At 47.6% G+C, this 23,729-nt stretch overlaps 1 protein-coding gene and 1 long non-coding RNA gene across 5 annotated transcripts in view; one reads left to right on the forward strand and one right to left on the reverse strand.

The window, feature by feature from the left end:
* The first annotated feature begins 35 nt into the window (after positions 1 to 35).
* On the forward strand, positions 36 to 14,309 carry LOC149857771 (uncharacterized). The gene is made up of 2 exons (XR_016444218.1): positions 36 to 120; positions 9,865 to 14,309. It is a non-coding gene; the product is annotated as an uncharacterized LOC149857771 (long non-coding RNA).
* Positions 13,897 to 23,729, reverse strand: part of ULK1 (unc-51 like autophagy activating kinase 1) — a 91,752-nt gene continuing 81,919 nt past the window's right edge. For all 4 annotated transcript variants that reach the window (XM_090063056.1, XM_090063057.1, XM_090063055.1 and 1 more), the window contains 5 exons: positions 22,680 to 22,858; positions 22,351 to 22,469; positions 19,201 to 19,358; positions 18,628 to 18,763; positions 13,897 to 17,103 (listed from right to left, as the gene is read on the reverse strand). In XM_090063056.1, the coding sequence (XP_089919182.1) occupies positions 17,048 to 17,103; positions 18,628 to 18,763; positions 19,201 to 19,358; positions 22,351 to 22,469; positions 22,680 to 22,858 (648 nt within the window). In that variant the 3' untranslated portion in view covers positions 13,897 to 17,047. The remainder of the gene's footprint in view (positions 17,104 to 18,627; positions 18,764 to 19,200; positions 19,359 to 22,350; positions 22,470 to 22,679; positions 22,859 to 23,729) is intronic.

The following is a 23,729-nucleotide window of genomic DNA, read 5'->3' on the forward strand; positions in this document are numbered from 1 at the left end:
ACGGAGCGCCGCCTGACGCGAGGGGGGCGTGGCCAGAGGAGCTGCGCGTCGCCCCCCCCCGCGGCGCGGCTCGTCAGCGCCGGAAGAGCTGCCAAGTAGGCAAAGGTGAAGAAATGCTACGTAAGTGCGATTCTGGAGTGACTCCTTGCACCCCAAACCTTTCCCAGTAACCCCAAGTAGAGCTCTCTTTCTGCTGCACGTGTGCACGGGGCGAGGTGCTATTCAGTGGGACGGAGGGTACTTGAATGTCTGCAGGCCTTTCAAAACAGCATCGCTTTTTTGGTAAAAAATAAAAAAAAAAAAACCACCTCAAGGTGAAATGCTGCATTGGGAGGGGTATATCTGCTATCGGGCAAAACTAGCTATTTTGACAGCGGGAGCAAAGTGAAAAGCCCGAGTCATTGGGCATTTGCACATGTCCCCAGGCACGAGTATTGGAGGAGGCGGGCGGTGTTTTCGCGATGAATCCATGGACCGAGCTACAGGGGAGTTAGCTATATCCTGGTAAGAAGCAGACCAGAAAACTGTACTGTGTGATTGCTGTAGCTAAACTTCTGACCCTCCTTTTAGTCATTATTTGTCGCGGCGCACAGCACAGAAAACACAACACGTGTGCCTGTTAAATCGGGTTAAAAAGGCATTTTCTCTGACATAGGGCTGAAAAAGAAAGTGCCTCGTGAAAAGAAATGGGCAAAAAAATAAGTTGCAAAAAAAATAATAATAAAGGGACAAAGAACATGAGCAGCAATAAGCATTACCGGCATTACTCGGAGAGTAAGTCATGTTCTGGTCTCTGCAACTGCCCAGCATTAGGACGGGTTGCTAGTGCAGAAGTGAGTAATTACAGGAGAAAAAGCAATGATCATAAAGGAGCTCCTTTGATAAGCCGTTGAGCGTCTCTCTCATGACCCCAAGGTTTCCAGAAGCCTGAGCAGAGCTCTACTAAGCTGAGTGCTCCTGTACTTAATTAAAGGGCCTTAATTTCTGTATTCATTCCTCTGATTGCATAAATAAAGGACCCTGCTCGCCTTCCTAACCCACCTGATCTCAACATAGTGCAGCTAAATATATACTAATAGGCTGAAGGGGTGGAGAGAGAAGGAGAAAGTATCTCAGGATCTACAAGGAGAGCTCTTGCTCTGAACAATGATATTATATAAACAGAAAGTAGTGCTGGAAGAGCTGGCGCAATAAAGCTGAGGGAAAGGCTGCCCTTTGCCTTTTGGTACCGAGGTAGCTGACTTCCAAGTTACTTCCCAAGTTAGGCAATGAACAATCTTGGAGGATCTGGTCTTTCAGGGCCTCAATTCAGGCGTAAGATGGAAGCAGGGACTTCCTTCATCTGTATGTGTCTTGTCTACTACATTGTAAATGCCTGCTGGCAGGGATGGTCTCATGTGAAGTGCGGCACAGCACCTCGCACAACAGGCCCCTGGGGTGCCAGTAATAATAACAAGGAACCAGAACAGGGACTGGGAGGTAACCAGCTAGGCTTGTCCATTGCTCTTCAACCATACAAAAACCAGGTAACAGTTAAACTATTCAATCCAGCAATAGCAAGGGGGAAACAAACCAGTTAAACTATATTCATCCAGCCCTAATTAGGCACCTAAGTGAGATAATCCAGAAATACTAACTACCAGTAATGCTGCAATTACCAGGAGTATAAACGGGAGGTGGTCTGCTAGCAACCTGTGGCTGATTAACTCCTAAGATCTTCACCTTGCCTTCCCCAGGGACCTGTGTCATTGCTCATTCCCCCTGGCAAACTGAACAAACTTGTCTCAAGCACAAATGCCAGAGTAACAATAGGCAGGTTTTGATTTTCCTCCTCAGTCTGGCTCAGCTGCCTTCCTCCCATCAGGCTTTTCCAAACTCATCATTTTTCTCACATGCATCAATATTTGCCTGGGTGTTTCTGCTGCAAACTTGGTCTGCGCTGATTTACACAATTAGAAGGCTTAGCACGTGTTGCCTTATCAAGCCTCAGCATATATCTCCTGAAACACGCAATGCATTTGGAAACTGTTTTCTCCTCCTACCAGTCTCGGTGCCTTGCGGGGTAGAATGACCCAAGGAGAAATCTGGTTTCCCTAAGTATCAGTGAGGGGTGTCTGCAGATTAGTAGCAGGAGCTGCCTTTGTTTGTTCAGCTGGAAAATGGAACAGGTGACAATTACAAGCAGGACTGATTATGCAGCCCCAACCTATTGTTGCTGCTAATAAGGGGAAGAAATGCAGTGCATCCCTTTCAGAATGAATGCATCTTAGTTTGGAAGCAATAGGGGAGGTGGGGGACTTCTCTCATGTTGAGAGATGATAAAAGCCAGCCTGTCAAAATAAGGTGGAGCGGATCTGCCGTTGATGGAAACTTTAATCACCATTTTCATATTGCTTAGTTGGGGGCTGCTTGGTCTTTTCTTTTTTTTTTCCCCCATAGAGCATTCCTCATGGTATACACAAATCACAGTCCCAATCTCCCCTCCCTTTCCCAGGTTGCTGGGCCCTGGTCCAGTCTCCTTCCCTCCAGGTAGTGGCATAGGGGTCTCTTACTCTACTTGCAGCCACGAAGACCTCTTCCCCACTCCTTTCTTGCCTTCCCTCAGACTCTACTTTGCCCAAAGCTGCAGCTGTGACTGCAGCAGCTGTTTCCTAGCAAAGTCATGTCAGCAGCATTAGATGAGGCAGCACTAATGTGTTTTAATGGCCTTTCCTGCAATTTAGCAGCTGGAAATAAGGAAAAGGACCTAGTGGCATCATGTGATCAGCCAGCTGCCTACAGAGACCATTGGCCTGTGCTTCACGGAGCCCAGCTGGGAATACCTGGATTAGATGGTCATTAAAGACCATCACTCTGGGTCTCAGGGTTTCCTACAGAGCCTACCTCTATGCTATCAAAACATCATCCTTGGCTATATTACCATTGGGAGAGTGGCTGGAGACCCCAAATGGGGGTGGGGTCCTGCTGTGTTGTGCGCTCTATAATACACATTACAGAAACGCATCAATCCTAGGGAGTCTGCAGTCTATAAACGAGCAGACTAAGAAAGTAGGATTATCCCAAGTCTCAGCAAACAGGCACGGAGATATTAATAGACTCTCTCAAGTGTCCACAGTAAGTTTACACCAAAGCTGACAACCGGACCCACCAATTAGCATTCCTGGCCATGGAGCACTAACACCACAAGGACGTGCAGCTTAATACGACCACGGGCAGTGAGGGCAGCCTGTGCATGGGGGCGGGGGTGGTATTTGGATCAGGAAATCCAATGGCAATAAACCTGATTCCCATGCACTGTGGGAATCGGTGCAGCGCCTTGGATTTTATTTGCAGTAGCTCTATTTGCAATACACCATATGCAGGATTTTATTTGAAGTAGCTTTTACCTGGCATCTTTGGGACACAGTTAACCCGGGGTTTAACTTCCTTCACACATGCAATTCCTCTGCGCACCCAAAACTCAGTTGGAGTCGAGACAAATCATCAAGTTCCCCACTGTTTATGAGAGCAGCATAACAGTTCATACATGTTTAACAGGAATGATAAAAGTAAAGCAGGCCGAATGGTACATCAGCTTGGCCGTAACGGCAATTACCGCCGTCAAGTTCATTTGCCGGTGAAATCAACCTTGTAAAACCTTTCTATGGATGTGCAGGAATCTGGGGAGTCGAGGGCATTTACACCTTTGTCAAACAGCTCTGAAGCCATCAGGAACAATAGCTGAGGCTCCTTTGATGGTAGCAGGGGGAGAGGCGAGTGTATATTGATTGCTTTTTTTTTAAAAATTTAATATATATATATATAGTATGATTTCTTTAATACAGTCAGTGTTGATCTTTGCTCTCTCCTATGCCTAGTTTATAAAGGAGTTAGTTCACATAAGCCCTTCAAAATCTCACTAGGGAAAATCCCTGGGCGTATCCTGGCGAACCAATTACTCAAACTCCTGCTTTTCACAGAGGCTGTATCTTCTGCCTGCAGTTTGTGCCTGCCCAAATGCTACCTCCAGCCCCCGCTGCAAGTGTGAAGGAGAGCAGAATTTATACCCCTGACCCATACAGGACATAAATGCCCCTCGTGATCCAGTCTCGGAGCCAGCGCTGAAACACCTGCCACTTTGCTGAGTTCTTGTCAGTATTGCCACTAGGAGAAATGAAAAGGAGCAGCCAGCAGGCACATTTTGGGCCTGTGCACCTCTGGTGGGCACCACGTGGAGCGTGAAGTCTGAATTCAGGCTGCATAAACCAAAGTTTGCCCCCAGCAGCCCCATAGGTGAGCACTCTGACCATCGGTGGCTCCAGGTCTGTGGGAGTTGTACTACTGACATTAAAGGAAGCGGGATAAGGCAGGGGGCTGCAGCAAAGCTCCCTACCCAAGAAGGGCTCAGCTGCCAAAGTGCTAATGAAGCCTTATGACACCCCTGCCTTTTCCCCACATGAATTCGTACCTTGGCCTCGTTGGCTGAATGTGGGTAACATGATCCTAGGTGAGGGGCTCCCTTGCTGCCGCTGCAGTCTCCGCCGCCGGGTCTGCAAATGCCGTCAGCTGAGGAGAATGAGCGCAGTGAGCAGCGGGGGTAGGCAGGGATACCCAGAGGATCGTGGATTATAGCAACGTGACACCATAGAGGCCCAGCTGTTGACAGCTTTACATGGCTCCGAGACGGGCAGGTGATGCGGGATGGGATAGTACTTGGGACAACTCCTTGTTGTCCTGCTGAACCAAGAAGTATGGGGTGAATTTATATATGAAGAGAGGATAAATATCAGTCAGGCAGGAAAGGTGAGAACGCCTGCCTCACCCAGCCATGTGCCAAAGCCTTGAGTTAAAAAGTTACTTCTTCCAAGAGCAGAAGCTGGAAGGTGCCAGTTGTGATGGAGGTGGGTGGCATGGACATGTCACCACTATGAAGACAACCAAGTCTGTACCTTGGATGCAGTGACTAGCCTCAGATTTCCTCTAATTATAAAGAAAAGGCATACACTTAACAGCTTTCAACTACCAGAATGGTGGTTACAAAAAGGATGGAGCTGGGCCGTTCTCAGTGGTGGTAGGTAACAGAACAAGGAGCAACGCGCTCAGGTTGCAGCGAGAGAAGTCTGGGTGGAGATTAGGAAAAACTCTCTCACTAGGAGGGTAATGAAGCCCTGGAACAGGTTACCCAGAGAGGTTATGGACTCTCCATCCTTGGAGGTTTTTAAGGCTCATGTAGCATCATCCTTGGCTGGGATGATCTATTTGGACTTGTCCTGCTGAGAGCCTCAACTAGATCCAACCCTCATTTTCTATGATTTTATAACACCAAGCACAAGGAAACCACCCTCTGGCCAATGGAAGAACTGGAGTTTTTTGCAGGTTAATTCAGTAGCAAACTAGCTACTATTAAAATTAGATCATTTAAAAAATGAAGCCAAGTTTACCTGAGCACACCAGAAAGGTCTAATTTCCCACTCCCTCCAGGGTTGAGAGGCAGGTTCCCGCATCTCAATCCGCTTCCCAAAGAGAGGCCAACTCCAGTGAATAAATGGCAAAAAGTTCCCATGGAGACACCAATACTATTTGCTGACCTGAAGTGAAAAGGAGACCAACAAGGAACATTAAAGAAACCTCCTCAGAAGTCCTGGGTCTTCTTACTGCTGTAAAACGTTTTACCATCTAAGCTGCAAATGCTCTGCAGGTTTACCACCTTGACTGGCCCTTCACAAAGCAGTTCCCTGTTGGTCCTCTCTCTCCGTTTGCATTTTCTCCATGCTCCCGCCTGGTCCCCAGCATCTTGCAAAGAAGGTATGGAGTTTTCCACATTGGGTCCCTTCACATTGCTTGGCATCTGCTCCTTCTCTGTACTGCACACTTGCATGGACTCATACCCTGGTTCCCTCTAATGGAAGTGCTCAGGGTGCCTTACAGATCTCTGGATATTATGGAACAGGCACCCGAGATGCTGGAGTTCACAAAACCAAGCAGCAGTCTCAATACACAGGCAGTGTATTATTGAAATGAATTATTCTATATGTGGGTCTCAAAAGGTAAGAACATAGCAGGGAAACTGCTGGACAGAGGAGTTAGGATTTAGCAGTCAGACTAGAAAGGAAAGTCCCTTGTCAGATCATTTAGATTCATTTTCCCCTACAAGTACTGAATGGGTTTAATCTGAGGCTGTCACCTACCACAAAACATCAGATGCATTGTCTTGACAGACGCGCATGCGGTCATCATCACTGCTCGATACCCAACAAGCCTGGATTTAATCTCCTCTGCAACAGCAGCAGGCACTGCCATTATTGCACCGGCAGGTGGAGCTTTTTTACCACAGAAATGCTGCATCTCGCCTTTGTGAAAGACTTTCTGTGGTCATGGGAGGGCTGTGTCCAGTCCTGTAAAAACTTGTTTGAAATAGCCCATCTCAAAGGCTTGGCTCTTGACTTTGAGCCAGGCATAGGTCAGAGTGCAGCCCTGGGAGGAGGAGTGACCAACAGAACAGGGCAAACTATTTTGGTTAAATATTTCATTGGTCTAAAGAGAGCCACCCAAGATTTAGACTGAGTGCATTTATCGGGGGGGTTGGGGTTGGGAATTTAAGAGTTGAAACTGTGTGTTTTGGCCTTTCCAAGACAAAAGCTATTGCGATTTTTCATTCTGAAATGCTTTGTTTGGAAATCTACCCAAACCAAACTCAAATGGTTGTAAAAAGAAAAATACTCTTTGCATGGAAGAAAATAGGTCATTCAGCCTGAATTTTATATGCTGTTGTGGCAAGAAAAATGTTTGTTTTGGGTGGACGCAAAATGATTTTACTCCCTCAATTTTTCGGCTTGGCCAGCATACGGGTGAACTATGTGCCCAGCTGCACCGACGACTTAGCCAGAGGCAGAGAAAACCCCTCCTGCCTGTGTGTGACATTTGTGATCGGGTCAGTGATCATGTGCCAGAGGGGCACTGAAAAGGCCTTTCATTGCAGCATTGAAAGGGTAAAAGTAAAGCTGGCTTGAAGAGATAGCTTCAGTCTCACTGAAGCAAATCCTCTCTCCTCCTCCGTATTGCTGGAAGGCCTCATGGCAGGTTTGGGATGGTTGGGCCACGTGGAGGGCACTGCAGGATTTATTAGGGGAAGGGGCACCCTGTGACAGCGTGAAGCCTGGCTCCCTGAGACCTTGCGCCCCTAGCTGGCGCGCAGCCGATGGGACAGCCTTTCTGCATGGGTCAGCTAGGCCTTGGCAACTCACAAGAGGACTGGGAAGTGAAGGGAAGCAATTGGTTGCTCCTGTAATTAAAAAAAAGGAGATAAAAACAAGCATTTCCAGGGTCAAAGAAGAGACTGTACAAAGGTGACAAGTATATTGTGACCTCCTCTTTCTCCTGCCTTCAAGCCTGCTCTCTCTCTAGACAGACCGACTTTGAGGAATGGAGTCTGGGTTCTCTGCTTTTGTGCTGGCCTCTTCTAGTGGGTCTTTTGTCTGTTTTCCTTCTTTTTAAGATGATGTTGTTGGGGTCTTCAGTGTAGTTTAGCTATGGAGGCACCAGACATCTGGACTCAGTCTGGTCCTTGGATGCTGTCTCACTGACCTAAAGGGAGGATGGAAGAGTTGGGCAGCCTCCACTCCTCCAAAAATTCCTGCCCGGGCATATTTATTGATGGTCTGGGTGGCCCTCATGCGTACACCATGATCCAGGAGGATCGATGGTTGCCACAACATGGAGTTGAAGGGGCAGAGCAAGACACCCGTTACTAACAGCTTCGGAGCTGATTAGGCAGAGTCTGTGCCAACTTGTGGTTTGGAAATGAATGCATTTTGCTGAGTGGGTTCTGCCTTTTATACTAATAATGTTCTACCAACCAATGTGCCGTGCTTACAAGGGGATGGCTAACGAGTGGCTAGGATGAGTTCATGAAGGACAGACCTACCAATAAATTCCAACATACCCGTGACAATCTCCTAATAGTCCAGGAGAAGCTCAAGGATAGTAGCAGCAATCCACATTACATAAAAGGCAGATTTTTTTCTTCATGGCTGAGGAAAGCCAGGTCCCCAATATAGCAAAGAACGTAAGCACTGGTTTAAGTTGCACACACCTCAAAAGAGACTTAAGCACATGCTCAAGTGATTTGCTAATTAGGGATATGCTTAGGAGCTTTGCTGAATCAGAGCCCTGCTCTTCTCCAAGGATTTCATCTTTGCCTTGCTATCGCTGTGGCATTGGACAGCACAGACCTTATCTAACAGGGTTAGGTGCTAGCTCTGAGGATTTGTCTATATGCATAGTATATACAGACACGGGCACTTATTTTAGCCCAAACCAGGCTTATTTCAGTATAAAGGCAGGGTAGATGTGCACCTCATAAACTAACTAAATCAGCTGCATTATTTCAAGAGAGCTGAGTCAACCGGGGGCAGGCACAAGTTGCACTGAAACGGTGCATGTGCGCGTGTGTGCACCTTGCTTAGAACAGGAGGCCTCTCCTACCGTAATACAAACAGGGATGAAATTCTGCAAAAGGACCAAAATACAACTGCCCTCACAGATTGAAACCTCCGTTGCTGCTCTCAGGAAGGAAATGCATCCATTTCAAACTACGCTCGGGGGTAGCTAAGATGGCCCCGACCCACACTAAAGACAAAAATCACACTTAAACATGCTAGATGGCAATGGTTGACACTTAGGCCAACCATCAGTTCAGGATGACCGCAGGACTCGTGAAAATGTTTTCCAACTCATCTGCCCATTCTCCAAGCTAAAGAAGAAAAGAGATGTTTGCATGATGCTTGTTTAAAGCTTTTACTGAACATGTTCTCACATGGCACAGTATAGAAAAGGCCTGACCCACGTTAAGGTGGCCTTATCCCAAGGGACCACACAAACACCATCAGCACCAAGAACGCTCCCTTCAGAGCATTAGTTTGGCAGGGCCGTACAAGGAAACCTCACACTCCTTCTCTACATGTTGATCTCCAGGGCAATGGCAGAAACCAGCTTCCAGGAACATCATCCAGCACTAATACATATATAAGCATGTAGCAACTTCTAAACTGCCCACAAAGGTATTTTAGCCTCTTAGCCTTTCCTGGTTCAAATAAAATTCTTCCTCCATTAAAACATCCTCAACAATTGAGGCCGATAGGAGGTTCCAAGAATACCAGCCATCAGCAGTCACGTACCGTACTTCCAAGCTGAGCTCAATATGCAGCCAAAATCGCACGGGGTAGGTGCTATGCTCAAAATGTGCTGCAAAGGAGTTAACTTGGCATGACAATATAAAAGGAAGGGATTAGTGGAGCTATAATTGAAACACTCATACTTTGTATCCTCTGGACTTCCAGATACCCACCCTTCCTCACTGTCACCACCCAGCTCAGAACTTCAATAGCTGAATGAATCTGTTTTTGCTGACGTATTTGCCAGCTACTAAAATATAGAAAAAAGTGGGACCAAAGCCAAATGTACTGGAGAAATTTGAGTTTGTGTTTTTTGTTGTTGTGGTTTTTTAACCATCAAAATAATCAAGAGCAAATTTCATAGATCACAGTCACTGCTTGAGGAACTGCACAATTGACACTTGGTGTTGGAGAACAAAGGACCTGCACCCACATTCATGTTTTTGGGGCAGCAATCCTCAAGGCCCTGGGGCACCTTAAACTGTTCGCACAATGTTGCCATGCAATATTAGCACCATCAGGTGTGCAAACATGATTTGGAAAACAAACCCTGAGATTTCAGATAGAAATCCAGTGTCAAAACCATTCTGACCTGGAGTGGTCTTTCTAAGCTCTTTGCAACAAAAGAATTCCTCTGTTATTTTTCTATTGAGCCTGTTTACATGACACCTGATGGGTTCCTGTTTAACATTTTCTTGGCTATTCCCCACAGGCTTTTAAACTTCCCGATGGACAGTTTTTCAAGAGATATCCTTCGCTGGTGTTTGGTGCATTTAGGGACTCCAAAACACACACTTAAAAAGCATCTAAATCTGGGTCTGACCACACCAGAGAAACAAGCTGCTTCTTATGCTGTCCCACCAAGCATAAATTTGATATGCAAGCAGTTCTCAGGCTTACGACACAATTGATTCCTGAAAACCGTGTCTCGAGTCAAAACGTTGCAACTCAGAGCCGATTTTCCCATAGGAAACCATGTTATAAATGGGGGATTGATTCCTGAACAAAGGCTCGATGCACTATTTTCCACTAAAAATAACCCAGAATTTTGTACTCGATCAATTATAGATGAGTAATATAGCTACATGAATGTATTTATATTGTAAATAGCAATCATATTGATTTGGAAGGACTTCTTTGAGGTGACTTTGCTGGACTTTTTAAAGGGCTTTTGGCTGGAGTCTTCTCAGGAGTCCTGGCTGCAGGTTTTTCTGGAGTCTCGTCTGCTTTTTAAAGAAAGCATCCAGGGGAGTTTGGACAGATGTTCTCCAGGGAGACGAGCGATGCAGTGAACTTGTTCGCTGGCGTGGTGTCGCGTTGGATCAAGCCTCGTACAAGTCGAAACCAACGTCAGAAAGTTGAAACAGGGCGTGAATTTATAAACATTGTAAGTGTGAAATGTTGTAAGTTGAGGACAGCCTATATAGTCAAATAAATATGCAGAAAGCCAGGCCCCTGAGCATGCCTTGAGACCCATGTGCTACGCCATCTAGCATCTCAATATTTATGTTGGCTTTGCCTTGCCTCAGAAGCCTAGAGCCGACTGTAAATGTGCATAAAACTCTTGTTTGCCCCGTGCCAGGAAGACTTCCCGCTGATGCGAGACACAGGCTCTCACGCTCATCCCAAGTACAAACGCTGCACAGCACCAGGCAATTCTCTGGAGACAAGCAAGTCCCACCTTTCCCAGCAGATGGGTGGAGGTACCACACTTCAGGAGAGCTGTTCTGCCAGAAAGGGGGTATTGCAACAAGCCCACTTTGATGGGAAAAGTGGGGGCGGTAAGTAGGAGTCGGTCACGAGGAAGGATGGCCAGAAAACAATTCCATCTAGCGAAAGGTTACAAGGTTTCATACAAGATCTTCCAAAAAGTGTTCATAAGACATACACGCTTGAGAGACAGACAAGCTGATAGTTGCTTAGTTCAGAACAGGCAACAGTCTGGTAGCTAGGACCCTCCTGGAGGATGCCATGATAATTCCCTGGATTTGAACCTCGCATGCCAGGCTCAGGTCCCACTGACCAGGCTAGGGCGGGAGCGTCTCTCTGAGCTGTTTCAACTTCAGTGAAACAACACGACTCGGGGAAATTTAATTTCTTCCAAATGTTCCGAACGTTCATAAAAAACTTACACACACATACAACCAAGCACTGAATATCAGGAAATGCATGCACACTCGCACGCACACACACACTGAATATCAGGAAATGCCCCAAATAAGGTTGCTTTATTTCAGCTCCCTGGTGACACGCAGTTTTCTAAAAGGACCCCAGTCTCATTCTGTGCACTTCGTGAACAGCTAACCAATGATTTGTTTTCTTCTCGTGCTTTATTTCTGGCAAGCCGTGCTACAGGAGACTGTACAGCGTTCGTCACCACTGCCTTTGAACACAAGCATTAGTAAATTTATTCTCAGAGCCTCCCCCATCAGGTAAGTGGGGATCATCCACACATGAAGGTCAAAAGCCTCTACAAATATGGGGTGTCCAACCCAAGGCACCTACGCCTTGACTTTTCAGACTAGTTGAAACATGTAACACGTTTTCTGGGGTCAAGGCACAGGTCCCATGGACTCCAGCTGCTGCTGCAAGTGCTTGGCACTGCAGCAAGTTGGACCCTGGGTCTCAGCTGAGGCCAAGGAAAACACAAGCACAATTCATCACCACCTGGGGAAAGTTTGACTTACAACTCAACCAGCACCACAAAGGAAATCTGTGACAGACAAAATAAAGGTTTCCAGGGAGTGTCCAGCTGACAAAGCCATACAATTCTTACGTTCTTATGATTTCCCCTTCTCACTTCTACGTACCTGCTGTAACAAATGAGGCAGGGAGTCTTCCAGACAGCCTCCCCAGTGGGTCCATCCGGGGCCCAAATGAAGCAGGGTCCTGTGGAAAGAATAGCCCGCGGTTGTGTAATTCAAGACATTCTCATAATGGTAATGCACCAGGAGACTGAATGAATGTGACAACTAACCTCAGCTCTGGCATTTCCTGGTGCTGAAGTATCCTTTCCTGCAACCTTAGCTCTGTTCTTTTAATGGATTTCCTTGCGTGTCATTTCCAACATTTGATAGAAAACAAACGGAGGGAAAAAATGGATCTTGTCACAAGACATTATGCAAAAGCCAACAGTGGGGTTGGAGCCTTAAAGTCTGCCTTGTAGACTACTGCTGAATATCTCACAGCAGTAGTAGGTTGTTATCCTTTGTGCATGGAGAAGGGAATGGGACTTGGTCCCAGGAAGCTTCTTAGGTATTGGCCATCAGGGGAAACAGCAAGACTCAGCAATCTTGGCTTCTGGTTCAGGCTTTGGGAGGTAAGTCTGCTCTAGTGGACACCAGACTTGCTCATTCCCCAGCAGGATATACTCTACCCTATCTTCCCCAACCTGCCCCTGTCCTGGTACTCTTTGCCACATGACCGTACGCCTCTGGGGTCCTGTTCTGTCCATTTAGCAAGTTTAGCCATGAGTACCTGGTCATTTTGAACATGCGTCAACTGAAATATTTAAAAAAGCCAAGTCAACTGAGTGGAAATTCATGGGGATGGCAAAAGACAAATCCTTGATAAAACCACCTCCCTTCCAAATTTCAAGTCCCTGTTTTAAGGCACGGGGGTGCCAGAGTTTCTCCGAACAAAGTTACTGGAGTTTCTGAACATGGACAAAACACCACTTCTCCCCACAGGCTGGTTCTGAGAAACACCCAGATCATTTGGGGGTTGAAATTTTTCCATTTTTCCAATCAAGTCAACCTAAAATAGACACCAGGCATGGAATATTTCAGTTCAAATGTCTCCAGTTCGGTGGCATTATCAGCAAAGAAAAACCAGGACCCAATACCTGGAGGTATCAAGCACCTTTACCAACTGGTAGCGCTACCAGCCGACGCGTGATGATACCATTTTAATCTAGCCATGAAGATGACCACACACACACAAAAAAACAAACAAGCCTCTGTGATTGGCTTCAAGAACCTGGTTTACCTTTCCTTTATTTGTTGGTGAGGTTTTGGGGTGGTGTTTTTTTTTTGCACGTTGACTCCCAAGTGTTCAATAACGAATCAAATTCATTTGCCAGCTCTTGCACTCAAGTAACATCAGTTGCTGCAGGGGACTGTTCAAACAGCTCCCTACCCACCCACACCTATTCTCAAGCACATGGCTGGTATGGCAATACATTACTGCACTGAAAAAATGCAATCTGTCAAGCTAATAGAGAGGTTTCTAACCGTTTGCTCTTATAAAAGCTTTTGGAGCATACGCTCCACACAAACTAGTATTTGGGCTTCACCGGATCATGGGCTTTTACCATTTAAACCAGGCTTTTACACCAAGACCCTTCAGCAATAGCCTGAGGACACAGCAAGTAGATCCAGCACTATGATCCTGCAGCTAACCTAAGCCTGGGTATCACTTTTAAGGGCCAGCAGGACAATGCAGATACAAAACACTGAACACTAAGTGATACTGGAGAATACGAGCACCCGAGGAGTAAGGTCGGTGCAATCTTTTGGGCCATAGCCCGAGATGGCCGAATTCCTCAAGCTGCCTCCCGCCTCGTGGGTGGTTATGGGCAACTCAGTCAGCCTTCCTGGCCTTCAGCAGGAAGCGAGATGGTGTGAAGTAGGGAGAACAACGCCTCTTTAATTCAGAAGGATGTTGGGAGAGTAAATATAGTCAGGGTTGCCTTCTGCCCTTACATGAACAATTCAGCAGGTAAGTACTGAAACACACAGATCACTAACAAATTTCAAACCAATTTTATTTTCTTAAACGGGTGTTATACAATTTAAAAGCCAAAAAAAAAAAAAAAAAACAAAATCACACAAAACACAAATAAACAGAACAAACAAAACATTGACAAAGAATCAAGCATTACCTTATAAAGAATAACATCATACACTTTCTCACAAACCTGAAGATACGTGTTATTAGACTGAGGTTTCTTGAAATCTATTTAAGACACTACATACAAACGCTGCAACAGTAACAAATCCGTAACGATAGTGAGTGGACTATACTAGCAACTTCATTGTTGGTTTTCTTTTCTTTCTTTTTACTCGGGTTTTTTTTTTTTGTTTTTTGTTTTTTTGCATTCCTTATTGTCTACAAAGCAATAAATACTTATTCCCACCAAAAAAAAGTTGGTTTCACGCTACATGCGGTTAGGTAAAAAATAAAAATCACCAAAGTGATGGCAAAAGAAATTATCTGTCAGGTTATTTCTTTTCATTTTTCTATTTTTTTTTTTTGTTGCTTTCTTTTTTCTTGTTTTTATCCTTTTTTTTTTTTCTTCTTCTCTCTTCTCTAAATCCAAGCCCAGTGGCTAAGTTTCAAGTATTGAGAAAATATATATTGGTTGAAGGTCTGTAAACCACAATTTTTTGGAGCAATATATATTTATATATATATATGTTGGATGTGGACAATTTGATACATTCAAGTAATTACGTACAGCTGGAAGGTTAGCGCTGAGCCTGCCATGTACACAGATCATTAAACCTGCGGCATAAACACGAATCTTGAGATGCAAGTGACTGATCCTTGGCAATAAGCTATTGTGTGTGGGGAGTCCATGGAGGCGACTACTAGGTGTCTATGATCTACTTCAGGTTTGTCCCGGCTTCCTGTTTCCATGCTGTGTCCAGGTTTACACTTGCATCATAGCCCCTTGTGGAACTGGTGGTGCTCCTTTCCAAAGCGGTCTGCTTCTCCTTTCACCATCTCCGGCCGCAGGTTCACTTTGATTTGAGTCATACACAGCCACAGCAGAAGGGCTGTGCAGGAAATGATGCAGCAGCCAAAAAAAATGAAGCACTGGTGTAAGCTACCTACTGCAAGCTCCAACTCCCTGTGGGATTAGAGCATCTATGGACTGATCAGCGTTTTCATCGCACCACAGGTAGCACCCCGCTATTGAAGAAGCCAGCCCACAAGTCAAGAGGGTTGTTCCTTGTAGCTTTGTTCCCCCCCCAAAAAGAGTATTCACACAAAAAATGTGCAAAAAAAGTTACGGAGAGAGTAACAAGGATTCCTCCAACGTGTGCGCCAATTATGATCCTATTCCCACCCTCCAAATCTATACACCCCAGATTCGTGCTTCATCCACTGAGACTCCTTTTCTGCCCAGCACTAACAAAATACTGCCACAACTCTGATAAATCAAAAAGATATGCACGCGCGCGCACAACCAAATCAACAAGGCAACACCCAGGTATTTCCTCACATGCATCCAAGCCTCAAATGGGACTTCAGCCACTCACACGCACAGCCTTGTTTTGGCTACACAGTCTCTTGAAAAGAATTGCTGAACGTACAACAGAACACTAACAGAGCTCTTTATAAAAACGAAGCAGCAAATAAAAACTTAAAAAAAAAGAAGCATTTTCAGTTGTAAGTGTGTAAAGACCTCAACCTGTTCTTGAGCTCTTCAAAAGCCTGGAGCTTTATACTGACTGTCCTTAAGAGAACACTTAAATAAAAAATAATAAAAAAAAACCAACCACCACCACCAACCAACCTCAAAACGAAACTCTTGGTACTGCAGGTTTCCAAGTCAATTTTGCTTGGCACGGAGGAGAAACAGCACATGGACGCGGTGATGCCATTTGCCTCCCATGCGCAAGATACAGTACAGTTAAATACAGCCAATGACACACACAATATATATCGATATATATTCGCCCCTGGGAATACATATCAATATATACACACACACGTAGTGCAATAAAAACAACCAGGAAACGAGGAAAGGAATAAAAGAACAGCATTCCTAACAGTCGTGATGTTCCTGGATCATCGCATGATGCAAAGTCAACTTCTCAAAAGTTTCCATAGTGTGTAAAGTGCTCCTTTGATTCACAAAGCTAGTGTTTCTCAGGGGAAGGGGATGGAAGGAAGGGCAGAGCGGAGGGTTGCTAACCCAACAACTAAACATAGCGCCTCCTTACATTAGATATGTACTGATGTGCCAAGCTGAACAGCCCAGAGTCCGAGCTATTGACCTCACTGGGGAGGAGGAAAGATTTTGGCTTCCTTTCAACGCAGGAATGTTATACTTGGATCATTTCCCCCTCAACTTTATAGCTAAGTTCCTTTTCCTGTATTGTGCCCCATCAAAGTGGGGGAAGCGAGGTCCCCACTCATGCTTGACTCAGGCGAGCTTCCCCGTGAGCGACACGTTTCCAGCACTGCTCAGGAAGCCTGTAAGAAGGCTGGAGCTGCCTCAGCAACACTCGGGGGGGTGGGGTGGGAAAAGGACCCAGCTTCCCTGCATGTTGGGACTCCACCATATGGTAAGTGCTCAGAGGCAGAAAGAGTACACAAGGAAGAGCATGGGGAAAAGGCTTGGACGGGGAGGAAAAAGAGAGGAGCTTCGGATCACCAGAAAGCTCTTAATGCCTGGCTTCCAGCAGGGGTGGGGAAGGTATGCAACTGGCCTTGATTTCTCCTCAGTTAGCTTAAGAATCCCACCTTCAAAATTTCCCAGCGCTAGCGGTTTGGGTGCCTCCACTGCCGGCAATGGAGAAGCACCAGAACACCCCGGCTCTGAGTGGGAAGGGTAGTCAGCAGCATTGTCCTTCAAAGTGCAGGGAGAAGGGGAATTTTATCCTTGTTCCCCTCCACCACGCGAGGGGAAATCCCTCCCAATATGTCTCTGCTACATCCTCACCCAGTCTTTACGTTGAGAACGGTTTGCGCTTAATGCTCCTGTAATTCCCCAAGAGGGAATCCAAATCCTGTCTGGGGAAAAACCTTCCTGAAAACAACACAGAAGAGGATCAAGCAATTTGTCTTCCACAGCCAAGGTCTCTCTCCATTGCTGCAGCAAACGAGCGGAACGTGAATGTGAACAGCTGGGGCAAGGCGCGTGGAGAGCAGCCGGGTTGAAATCAGGCGCAGATCCCCGATAACAGAGCAGATAGTCTGCGTTCAATACACGATTTACCTGTGCGGGAGAGACACCAAGGGAAAATGAATCTCTTGTTCCCCCAGCAATGGTCAGCTTACACAATACTGGCAGGAGACAATGCATCAGATCCTTAGCTGATGAGTTAACAGCTTCCCTTAAGGGAGAAGTTGAGAATAGGAATCACTAGATTTTGGGGCACAAAGCTTTGGGCAGTGATCCTGACACCAGCTTCAACCTCTCAGAAAGGACCCAAGTTCACCACTAAAAATCAATGGAGTGTAGCTATGCAAGTTGGAGTGGTGTATGTCAATAGTAAAACTGCTCTCCTCTCAAAATCACACTGGTCATGGCCTGTGTATCATGCTGATCAGTATTATCTCACTGTCACCTGAGATACCGTCTGCATCCATCTCATCTCTTGTCTTCAATGGGGACAATTTTTGTCTTGTGTCTGTATAGCACCTTGCACAGTGCAGTCATGCATCGTGGATTAAGAAGTCTACAGCAAGAGTGCTCAAGCCCCAGGCGTGGAGCCATTTCATCCACCTGAGGGGCTCCCCATGGGTCTGAAGCACTGGGGGCAGGGGAGCAGTGGCAATTAACACTGCTGCTGCTGCATCCCCGCTACCAAAAATTTCAGGCCCCATGCATTGGGATCAGGCCCATGGGCCAACCTAGCATTGATCATCTTGCCTGCAGGGTCAAAAGGTTGGTCATCACTGTTCTACAGCAATTTAAACAGACAACGGTAACCAAATCCCCGCTGGAAGGGGGCAGGGAGAACACAATCTCAACCTGCGCTCTATCAGCACTTTAGACACAACACTACATCACTGTATGTAGCTTGCGGGAGAGGCAGTGGGAGGCGATGCCTGCTCACAAGAACAGAGGGAAGCTGCCAAGGAAGTGAATGCCTGGCACAGCTAACACGGAGAGGACTGTTGGTCACTGGATGGGAAAACTAACAGGACCTCTTGTTTTCTCCAGGACTCAGAGGGAAAGGTAGGGGTGGGGCAGGAAGGGGAGCAGAGATCAGGCTTCATGGATACAGAAGTCAACTGCTTATGAAAACTGTCGACTGGCATCACCTCAAGGACCTCTGTGCCTGAGGGTAGGGGATGGAATTGAAGAAAGGGCTACCAAAATGCTAGCTAGACCTGCCTGGGCGCTTACTGGGCTGCACAACCATCACACTGCTGTTTCACTTTCCCTAGTAGCCTGTGTAATCAAATTAATGATCCCAGATAGGAACCGAATCCAAGCCTTAGCTGCTGCCAGTGCATTTCCCTGTGCAAGATCTTTCACACAGCCAAGGGCTGTGTTCAAACCCTGGCAGTCTTTTTGTAAGATAGGAAGATGGCCCAGAGCAGGGAACCGCACACCTGGGTTTTGCTGTGCCATAACCTGGCAATTAAGAGCCAAAGGAGGGATTAAGGAGGTCTCTGATGGATCCATAAGAATGAAGCCCTGGCCATAGGACCCCGTGTAGCACAGCCCTCGACCCACAGAGCGTGAAGCGTATCCATGCGCTGGAAGGAACTTGAATGAATAGCTGCTCACATTTATTAATGTTTTCAATGTCCCCCTGCTCGGTGATGATATTCAGGAGCCCCTCCATCAGCAGCAGAGCCTTGTGATACCTCTGCGCGCAATCCTCTCTGTGATGAAACATCTCATCCAGGGCTGCAGACTGCACCTGCCGGCAAGAGCCCACCCGAGAGGTTATGCCAAGGAGCAATACTGGCAAAGAAGCCAGACACCCTTCCATCACATTCACCTGATTGCAGATGACCCTTCTCAGCTCTTTCCACACCCAGTGAAGGACACCCAACAGCCAGACATTAAACAGTCCTCCCGAGCACCTCACTGCAAGCCATTAACAAGCCATCCTTAGCTACAAAGCCATCTACAGGGGCGGGCAATTATTTTGGGAAGAGGGCTGCTTACTGAGTTTCTGCAAGCCATCGAGGGCTGCATGACAGGCAGCCCAGGGCAGATTAATATTAATTTTCTAAATTTTTTAGGGGCCCAGCGGGTCACATAGAATGTTCTGGCAGGCTACATCCGGCCCCCGGGCTGCATTTTGCCCACCCCTGATCTAAACCTTACTCCGAAGGGCTGCATGATCTTTACCATCTGCACAGCGTAGCTGAAGATGAGCTTCTCTGCTGTGATGCTGTTGATTCGATCCATGAGCTTCTGTTTATCCAAGAAGAACCTCTGGAGTCTCATGTTCAGGCAATGACAGGAGGACACGCTAGATTTATACAGCTCGTTCAGCTTCCTCACAACTAGGGTGAAAGGAAAACAAATGCCTTGTTTCAATTTCCCGTTCCCAGGGTCCTGTGCACGGAGAGCAGGAGGGAAGAGCACCGCAAAGACATTACGTTTCCTCTTAAAGCAGAGTCAGCTATCTGGCAACACAGCAGCTGTGAAATACCTGCATTACCAATACAGGCTTTGGCAATGAGACATGACAACACCAACACATGGCTCTAGTGCAACCTGGCTCCGGAGCTGGTTTCGTTTCCCCTAGTCACAACAAGGCTTTAAGCCAGGGTTGCACAATTATTTGGGCCCGAGGGCCACATAGGGAGTCTTGATCAGGTGTTGCGAGCCAGGTCAGCATCGCCACACACCCTCTCCTCCCAACAACTCACCAAAATTCACTATGGGGCTGTGGGTGGGTGGGAGCAGTGCTCAGCAATGGAATGGGAGAGACTGGGATCATGCACTCTTGCCCTTTGGGTGCGTGTGGGCACATGTGTGTGCATCTGGGGGCGCTGCCTGTGTGCTAGGTCCCGGGACCCTGCAGTGGGTGAGGGGAGGGAGGGGGCAGAGGGCATGTGCAGCAGAGCTGCCCTGGGCAGCGCGGTCCACACTACCCCCATAGTGATCCACGTGGGGCTGAGCCCCACCTGTTCACACCAGGGCAGCCCATGCTGTGCTCCTGCCAGTGCTCACAGCCACTTGGGTGCTGCTTTGCACGCCCCCCACCATCACTTCCGGGATCTGGAACTGGAGCCCCACAACCCTGCTGGGAGTGGCATGGTGCAGTGTGGTAGGAGCGAGGAGGAGGAGCTGCTGCTGGAGGTGGAGGGTGCAGAGCATTGCCCGGCTGGCTAAAGCCACCCTTGGAACCGCTCACTAGAAGATGTTCCAGCTCCAGCACACGGGGCTCTGGCTCCAGATCCTGAGAAGATGGCCAAAAGCTGAAGCTGGAGCCCCGGTGCTGGGGCAGGAGCCACCCGGCTGAAGCTGCTTGCCTGCCTGCCCAGAACAGCGTGGTAGTGCACCAGGGGCAGGAGCAGTTTCCAAGGGGCTGTTCCCAGTGCAGCTGCAGCTGGGTAGTGCTCTGCACCCTTTGCCCCACCACGCTGAGCTGCTCCTAGGAAGCATGCAGACCTCCAGCTTTGGCTCCCAATCCTGGCTGCTTTCCAGCAGAAGGCAGCTGCAGCCTCAGACTGTGGTAGGAGCTTCCCAGCTGAAACTGCTTGCCCACCACAGTACAGCATGGCAGGGGCAAGATCAAAAGCAGGAGCCACAGCTAGTGGCAGGGGGTGCAGGGCAGCACCCAGCCACAGCCACACTGGGTACAGCCCCAGCACAAGCTGAGCACTGGCCAGGGCCTGGGCTGGCAGGAGCCTGGCACAGGCTGCCCCAGTACGAGCAGGCAGGGCATGGCTCCATGTGGAGCGCCACAGGCCGGATCCAGTCTCCTGGATATTTTGCTCATCCCTGCTTCAGGCTGTTCTACGAGTGCTCTTATAACTGTCCACACCACCTTTCCCAAAGGCACAATTACAGTTATGTGATCAATGCCTATCAAGAACCCATGGAAATTGAGCATCTAATTGTCCTTTGTGCTCCCCACTTGTTTCCCAACAGCAGTAAAAGAGACGATACCTTTTTATTGGTGACTGAATTGCAGTCACCTTTCATGATGGACAGAAACTGTCAGAATTAAATGGAAAGCCATAATAGGGCAACAAATGAATTACTTCCTGCATTGCCATTAGGTATTTTACTTCCTGGCCCTCTGCTTCTTTCACTTGAAAAACCCCACCATTGCCAACAGAGGACTCACACTGCTGAGCAAGCCCTGTTAAGAGTACACCAGGTGTGCAACCCACAGCATTTATACTTAAGCAGCTGGTATAGAGAAGTGCAAAGACTCAGGTAAGGGCAACTGGGAGGATTCGCATGGCAGCACCAACTGGAACTTGATGTAAACTGAACCTGCAGAGAGAAGTTTCTCTTGATGTGGATGATGACAAGCCTTACAATGGGTTCACCCCTGTGAGTTACTTGTTCTGAGTCAAGATTTGCAGAACTGGATCCTATGTGATTCCAGGATCCCGTCAGTTTTTTCATGCGCTGGAAGCCAACACAAATATTTCTGTCCTACATGGTGCCTGCTGCAAAAGGAAGTCTGTAAACTGCTGGCTAATAGACATTAACCCTGCACTGCCCTAGCTCTGTTCCTGTCAGGAGTGGAAGGATGTCCCTCCTTGACACCAAATGCTTAACAGAAATGCTAGGCAGTTCATAAGCTCACAGCCTCAGATCCATGGGCTACAGGGTAACAAACCCTGAACTAATGGAATGAGGGGGTGGCAAAGAAAGCAACCTGCAGGGATTGGATGTGTGTATGCAGAAGGCCACTGGCATTTAATTCTCCTTTGCGCCTTTGGAAGACACTCTCCACTTGTGTCCCAATAGCAGTAAAAGACACGTTAGCTTTTTATTGGTGGCTGAATTGCAGTCACCTTTCATGACGGACAGAAACACAGGTCATAATTAAATGGAACACTTTAGTAAGGTAACAAATAAAGACTTGCTGCATTGCCATTAGGTATTTTACTTACTGGTCTTTTGCTGCTTTTATGTGAAAAAAATAAAACCATAAAAATCGCCAGCAGAGCTTGTGGCTACAGGACATGTAAATGTCCCTGGGGTGGGGGGGAGAGGGCTGTGTGCACATGTAACAGCTGCTCTTCCAGAGCCTTCAACCATGGAAGCAGGTTATATCTTTGCAAGGGCTGCCAACTATCCAAAGTTTATTTGGAGTGCTGGGTGTACAGTGTGGAGGGGTAATGTGGGCAATAGGGATGTGCACACATGAAGGCCAGATCCCTGCTCACTCAGAACCATTACTGCTAAAGCAACTGGCAACAGGAGTGGCCAGAGGGGCTCTGCAGCCTCACCTGAGCACCTTTCACAGTTTGCGTGCTTGAAAAAACACCAGTGTCATCCTTTGTCCTGGGCCCCCAGCGCTCTTACCTTGCTTGACAGTGGATGAGAGGCACAGCTTGCCTGCCTTGATCTGCTCAATGGCTGTCTGCAAGCCAGAGGACAGCAGTTCTGCTACTTTCAGGTACAGCACCAGCTGCTCTGCATAGCTATGAACAAAGCACATTGCAGAGCAAACAGATCAATGGGCTGGTGTACTTGTAGCACATGTGTCCCAGAGCACTTTCCAGAACGAACACGAACACACACACACACGGGGAGCAGGGGGAAAGGAGACAGGAAAAACGATCAATCCATAACAGCTACGGCGGCCTTAGCAAAAGGTCAAGGTAGCCAAGAGCTCTCTTCCCAGGCCTCACCTCCACTCCCTGCTGAGAAGGCTGATTTGGTCTGCCACCACGCTCTCCTGCAGCTGGTACTCAGAAGCCACCGAGCTGCTCATCTCGCTGGTGCTGCCTTTGAGCGCAGCAATTTCCATCACGTAGTGGACAAAGGCCAGCGTGAAGCGCAGGCTGCGCAGGATGTCTGTGTGCTCTTGCTGCGGAGGGAAACGCCAACACGGAAGTTACAAGCAGAGCCTGCTACAGCAGGAGGGCAGGCACGTTGCCAGTGCCTTAAGGGGCTCGTCACCGCAGGGGTCATGACGCCACAGAAGCTGAGGCTGTTATTCTAAGAGGGAGCTATTACTCCGTTTAGGAATGAAGTGTAGTCCTGGGCAGGCTTAGATCAAAGCCCAGATATCACCAGGTCCTCCTGCACACAGGAGCAGAGAGACAGCCTCAGGCCAGAAGTTTAAAGCCATTTCCGAGAAAAGCTGGTGAGCCCTGCTAGCAGACATTAACAGGCCTTCACCAGTCCATGCAACTGCCGGGGAATTCATCGAAGAGGAGGGAAAGGTTCGGTGTGCCACAGGGCCAGCTCTGCTCTCTGCCACTGAAGCAAGGACAAGAGGGTGCGTATGGCATGGCAGTGGGTTTTTAAAGAGGCAGAAATCACTACCCTGAACTCTTACACAGATACAATACACAAACACAAGTTGGCGGTCTCACGCCAGGCCATCAACTCTCAAATTGCACATGCTGGGGTCTTCCCATGTGGGTGGGCACAGTCCCTCAGCCGAGGTCACCCGCTACTCCTAAAGCAGGACGGATGCCATGAACAGAGCAGCGAAGGTAAACTTCCACTGAGGCTGCTTGTATGGCTGTTTAGGCCAGTGGGGAGGAAAGGGGAGGGAGCCTTTGACACTGCAGCCCTCAAATGTAAGATCCTGCACAATTCCCTTTGCTGAGGAAAGAGGCTCTCTATGCAGTGGGCTCAGACCAAAGGGACACGTTCCCAATTTTTGCTGTTGAAGTTTTTACTAAATAAAGGTGATTTTAATTTGCTCTTCTTATTTACAGGTGGAACAA

The sequence above is a fragment of the Crocodylus siamensis genome, chromosome 9 (genome assembly GCF_052110815.1).
Source record: "Crocodylus siamensis isolate JL-2025a chromosome 9, ASM5211081v1, whole genome shotgun sequence".
Taxonomy (NCBI): domain Eukaryota; kingdom Metazoa; phylum Chordata; order Crocodylia; family Crocodylidae; genus Crocodylus; species Crocodylus siamensis.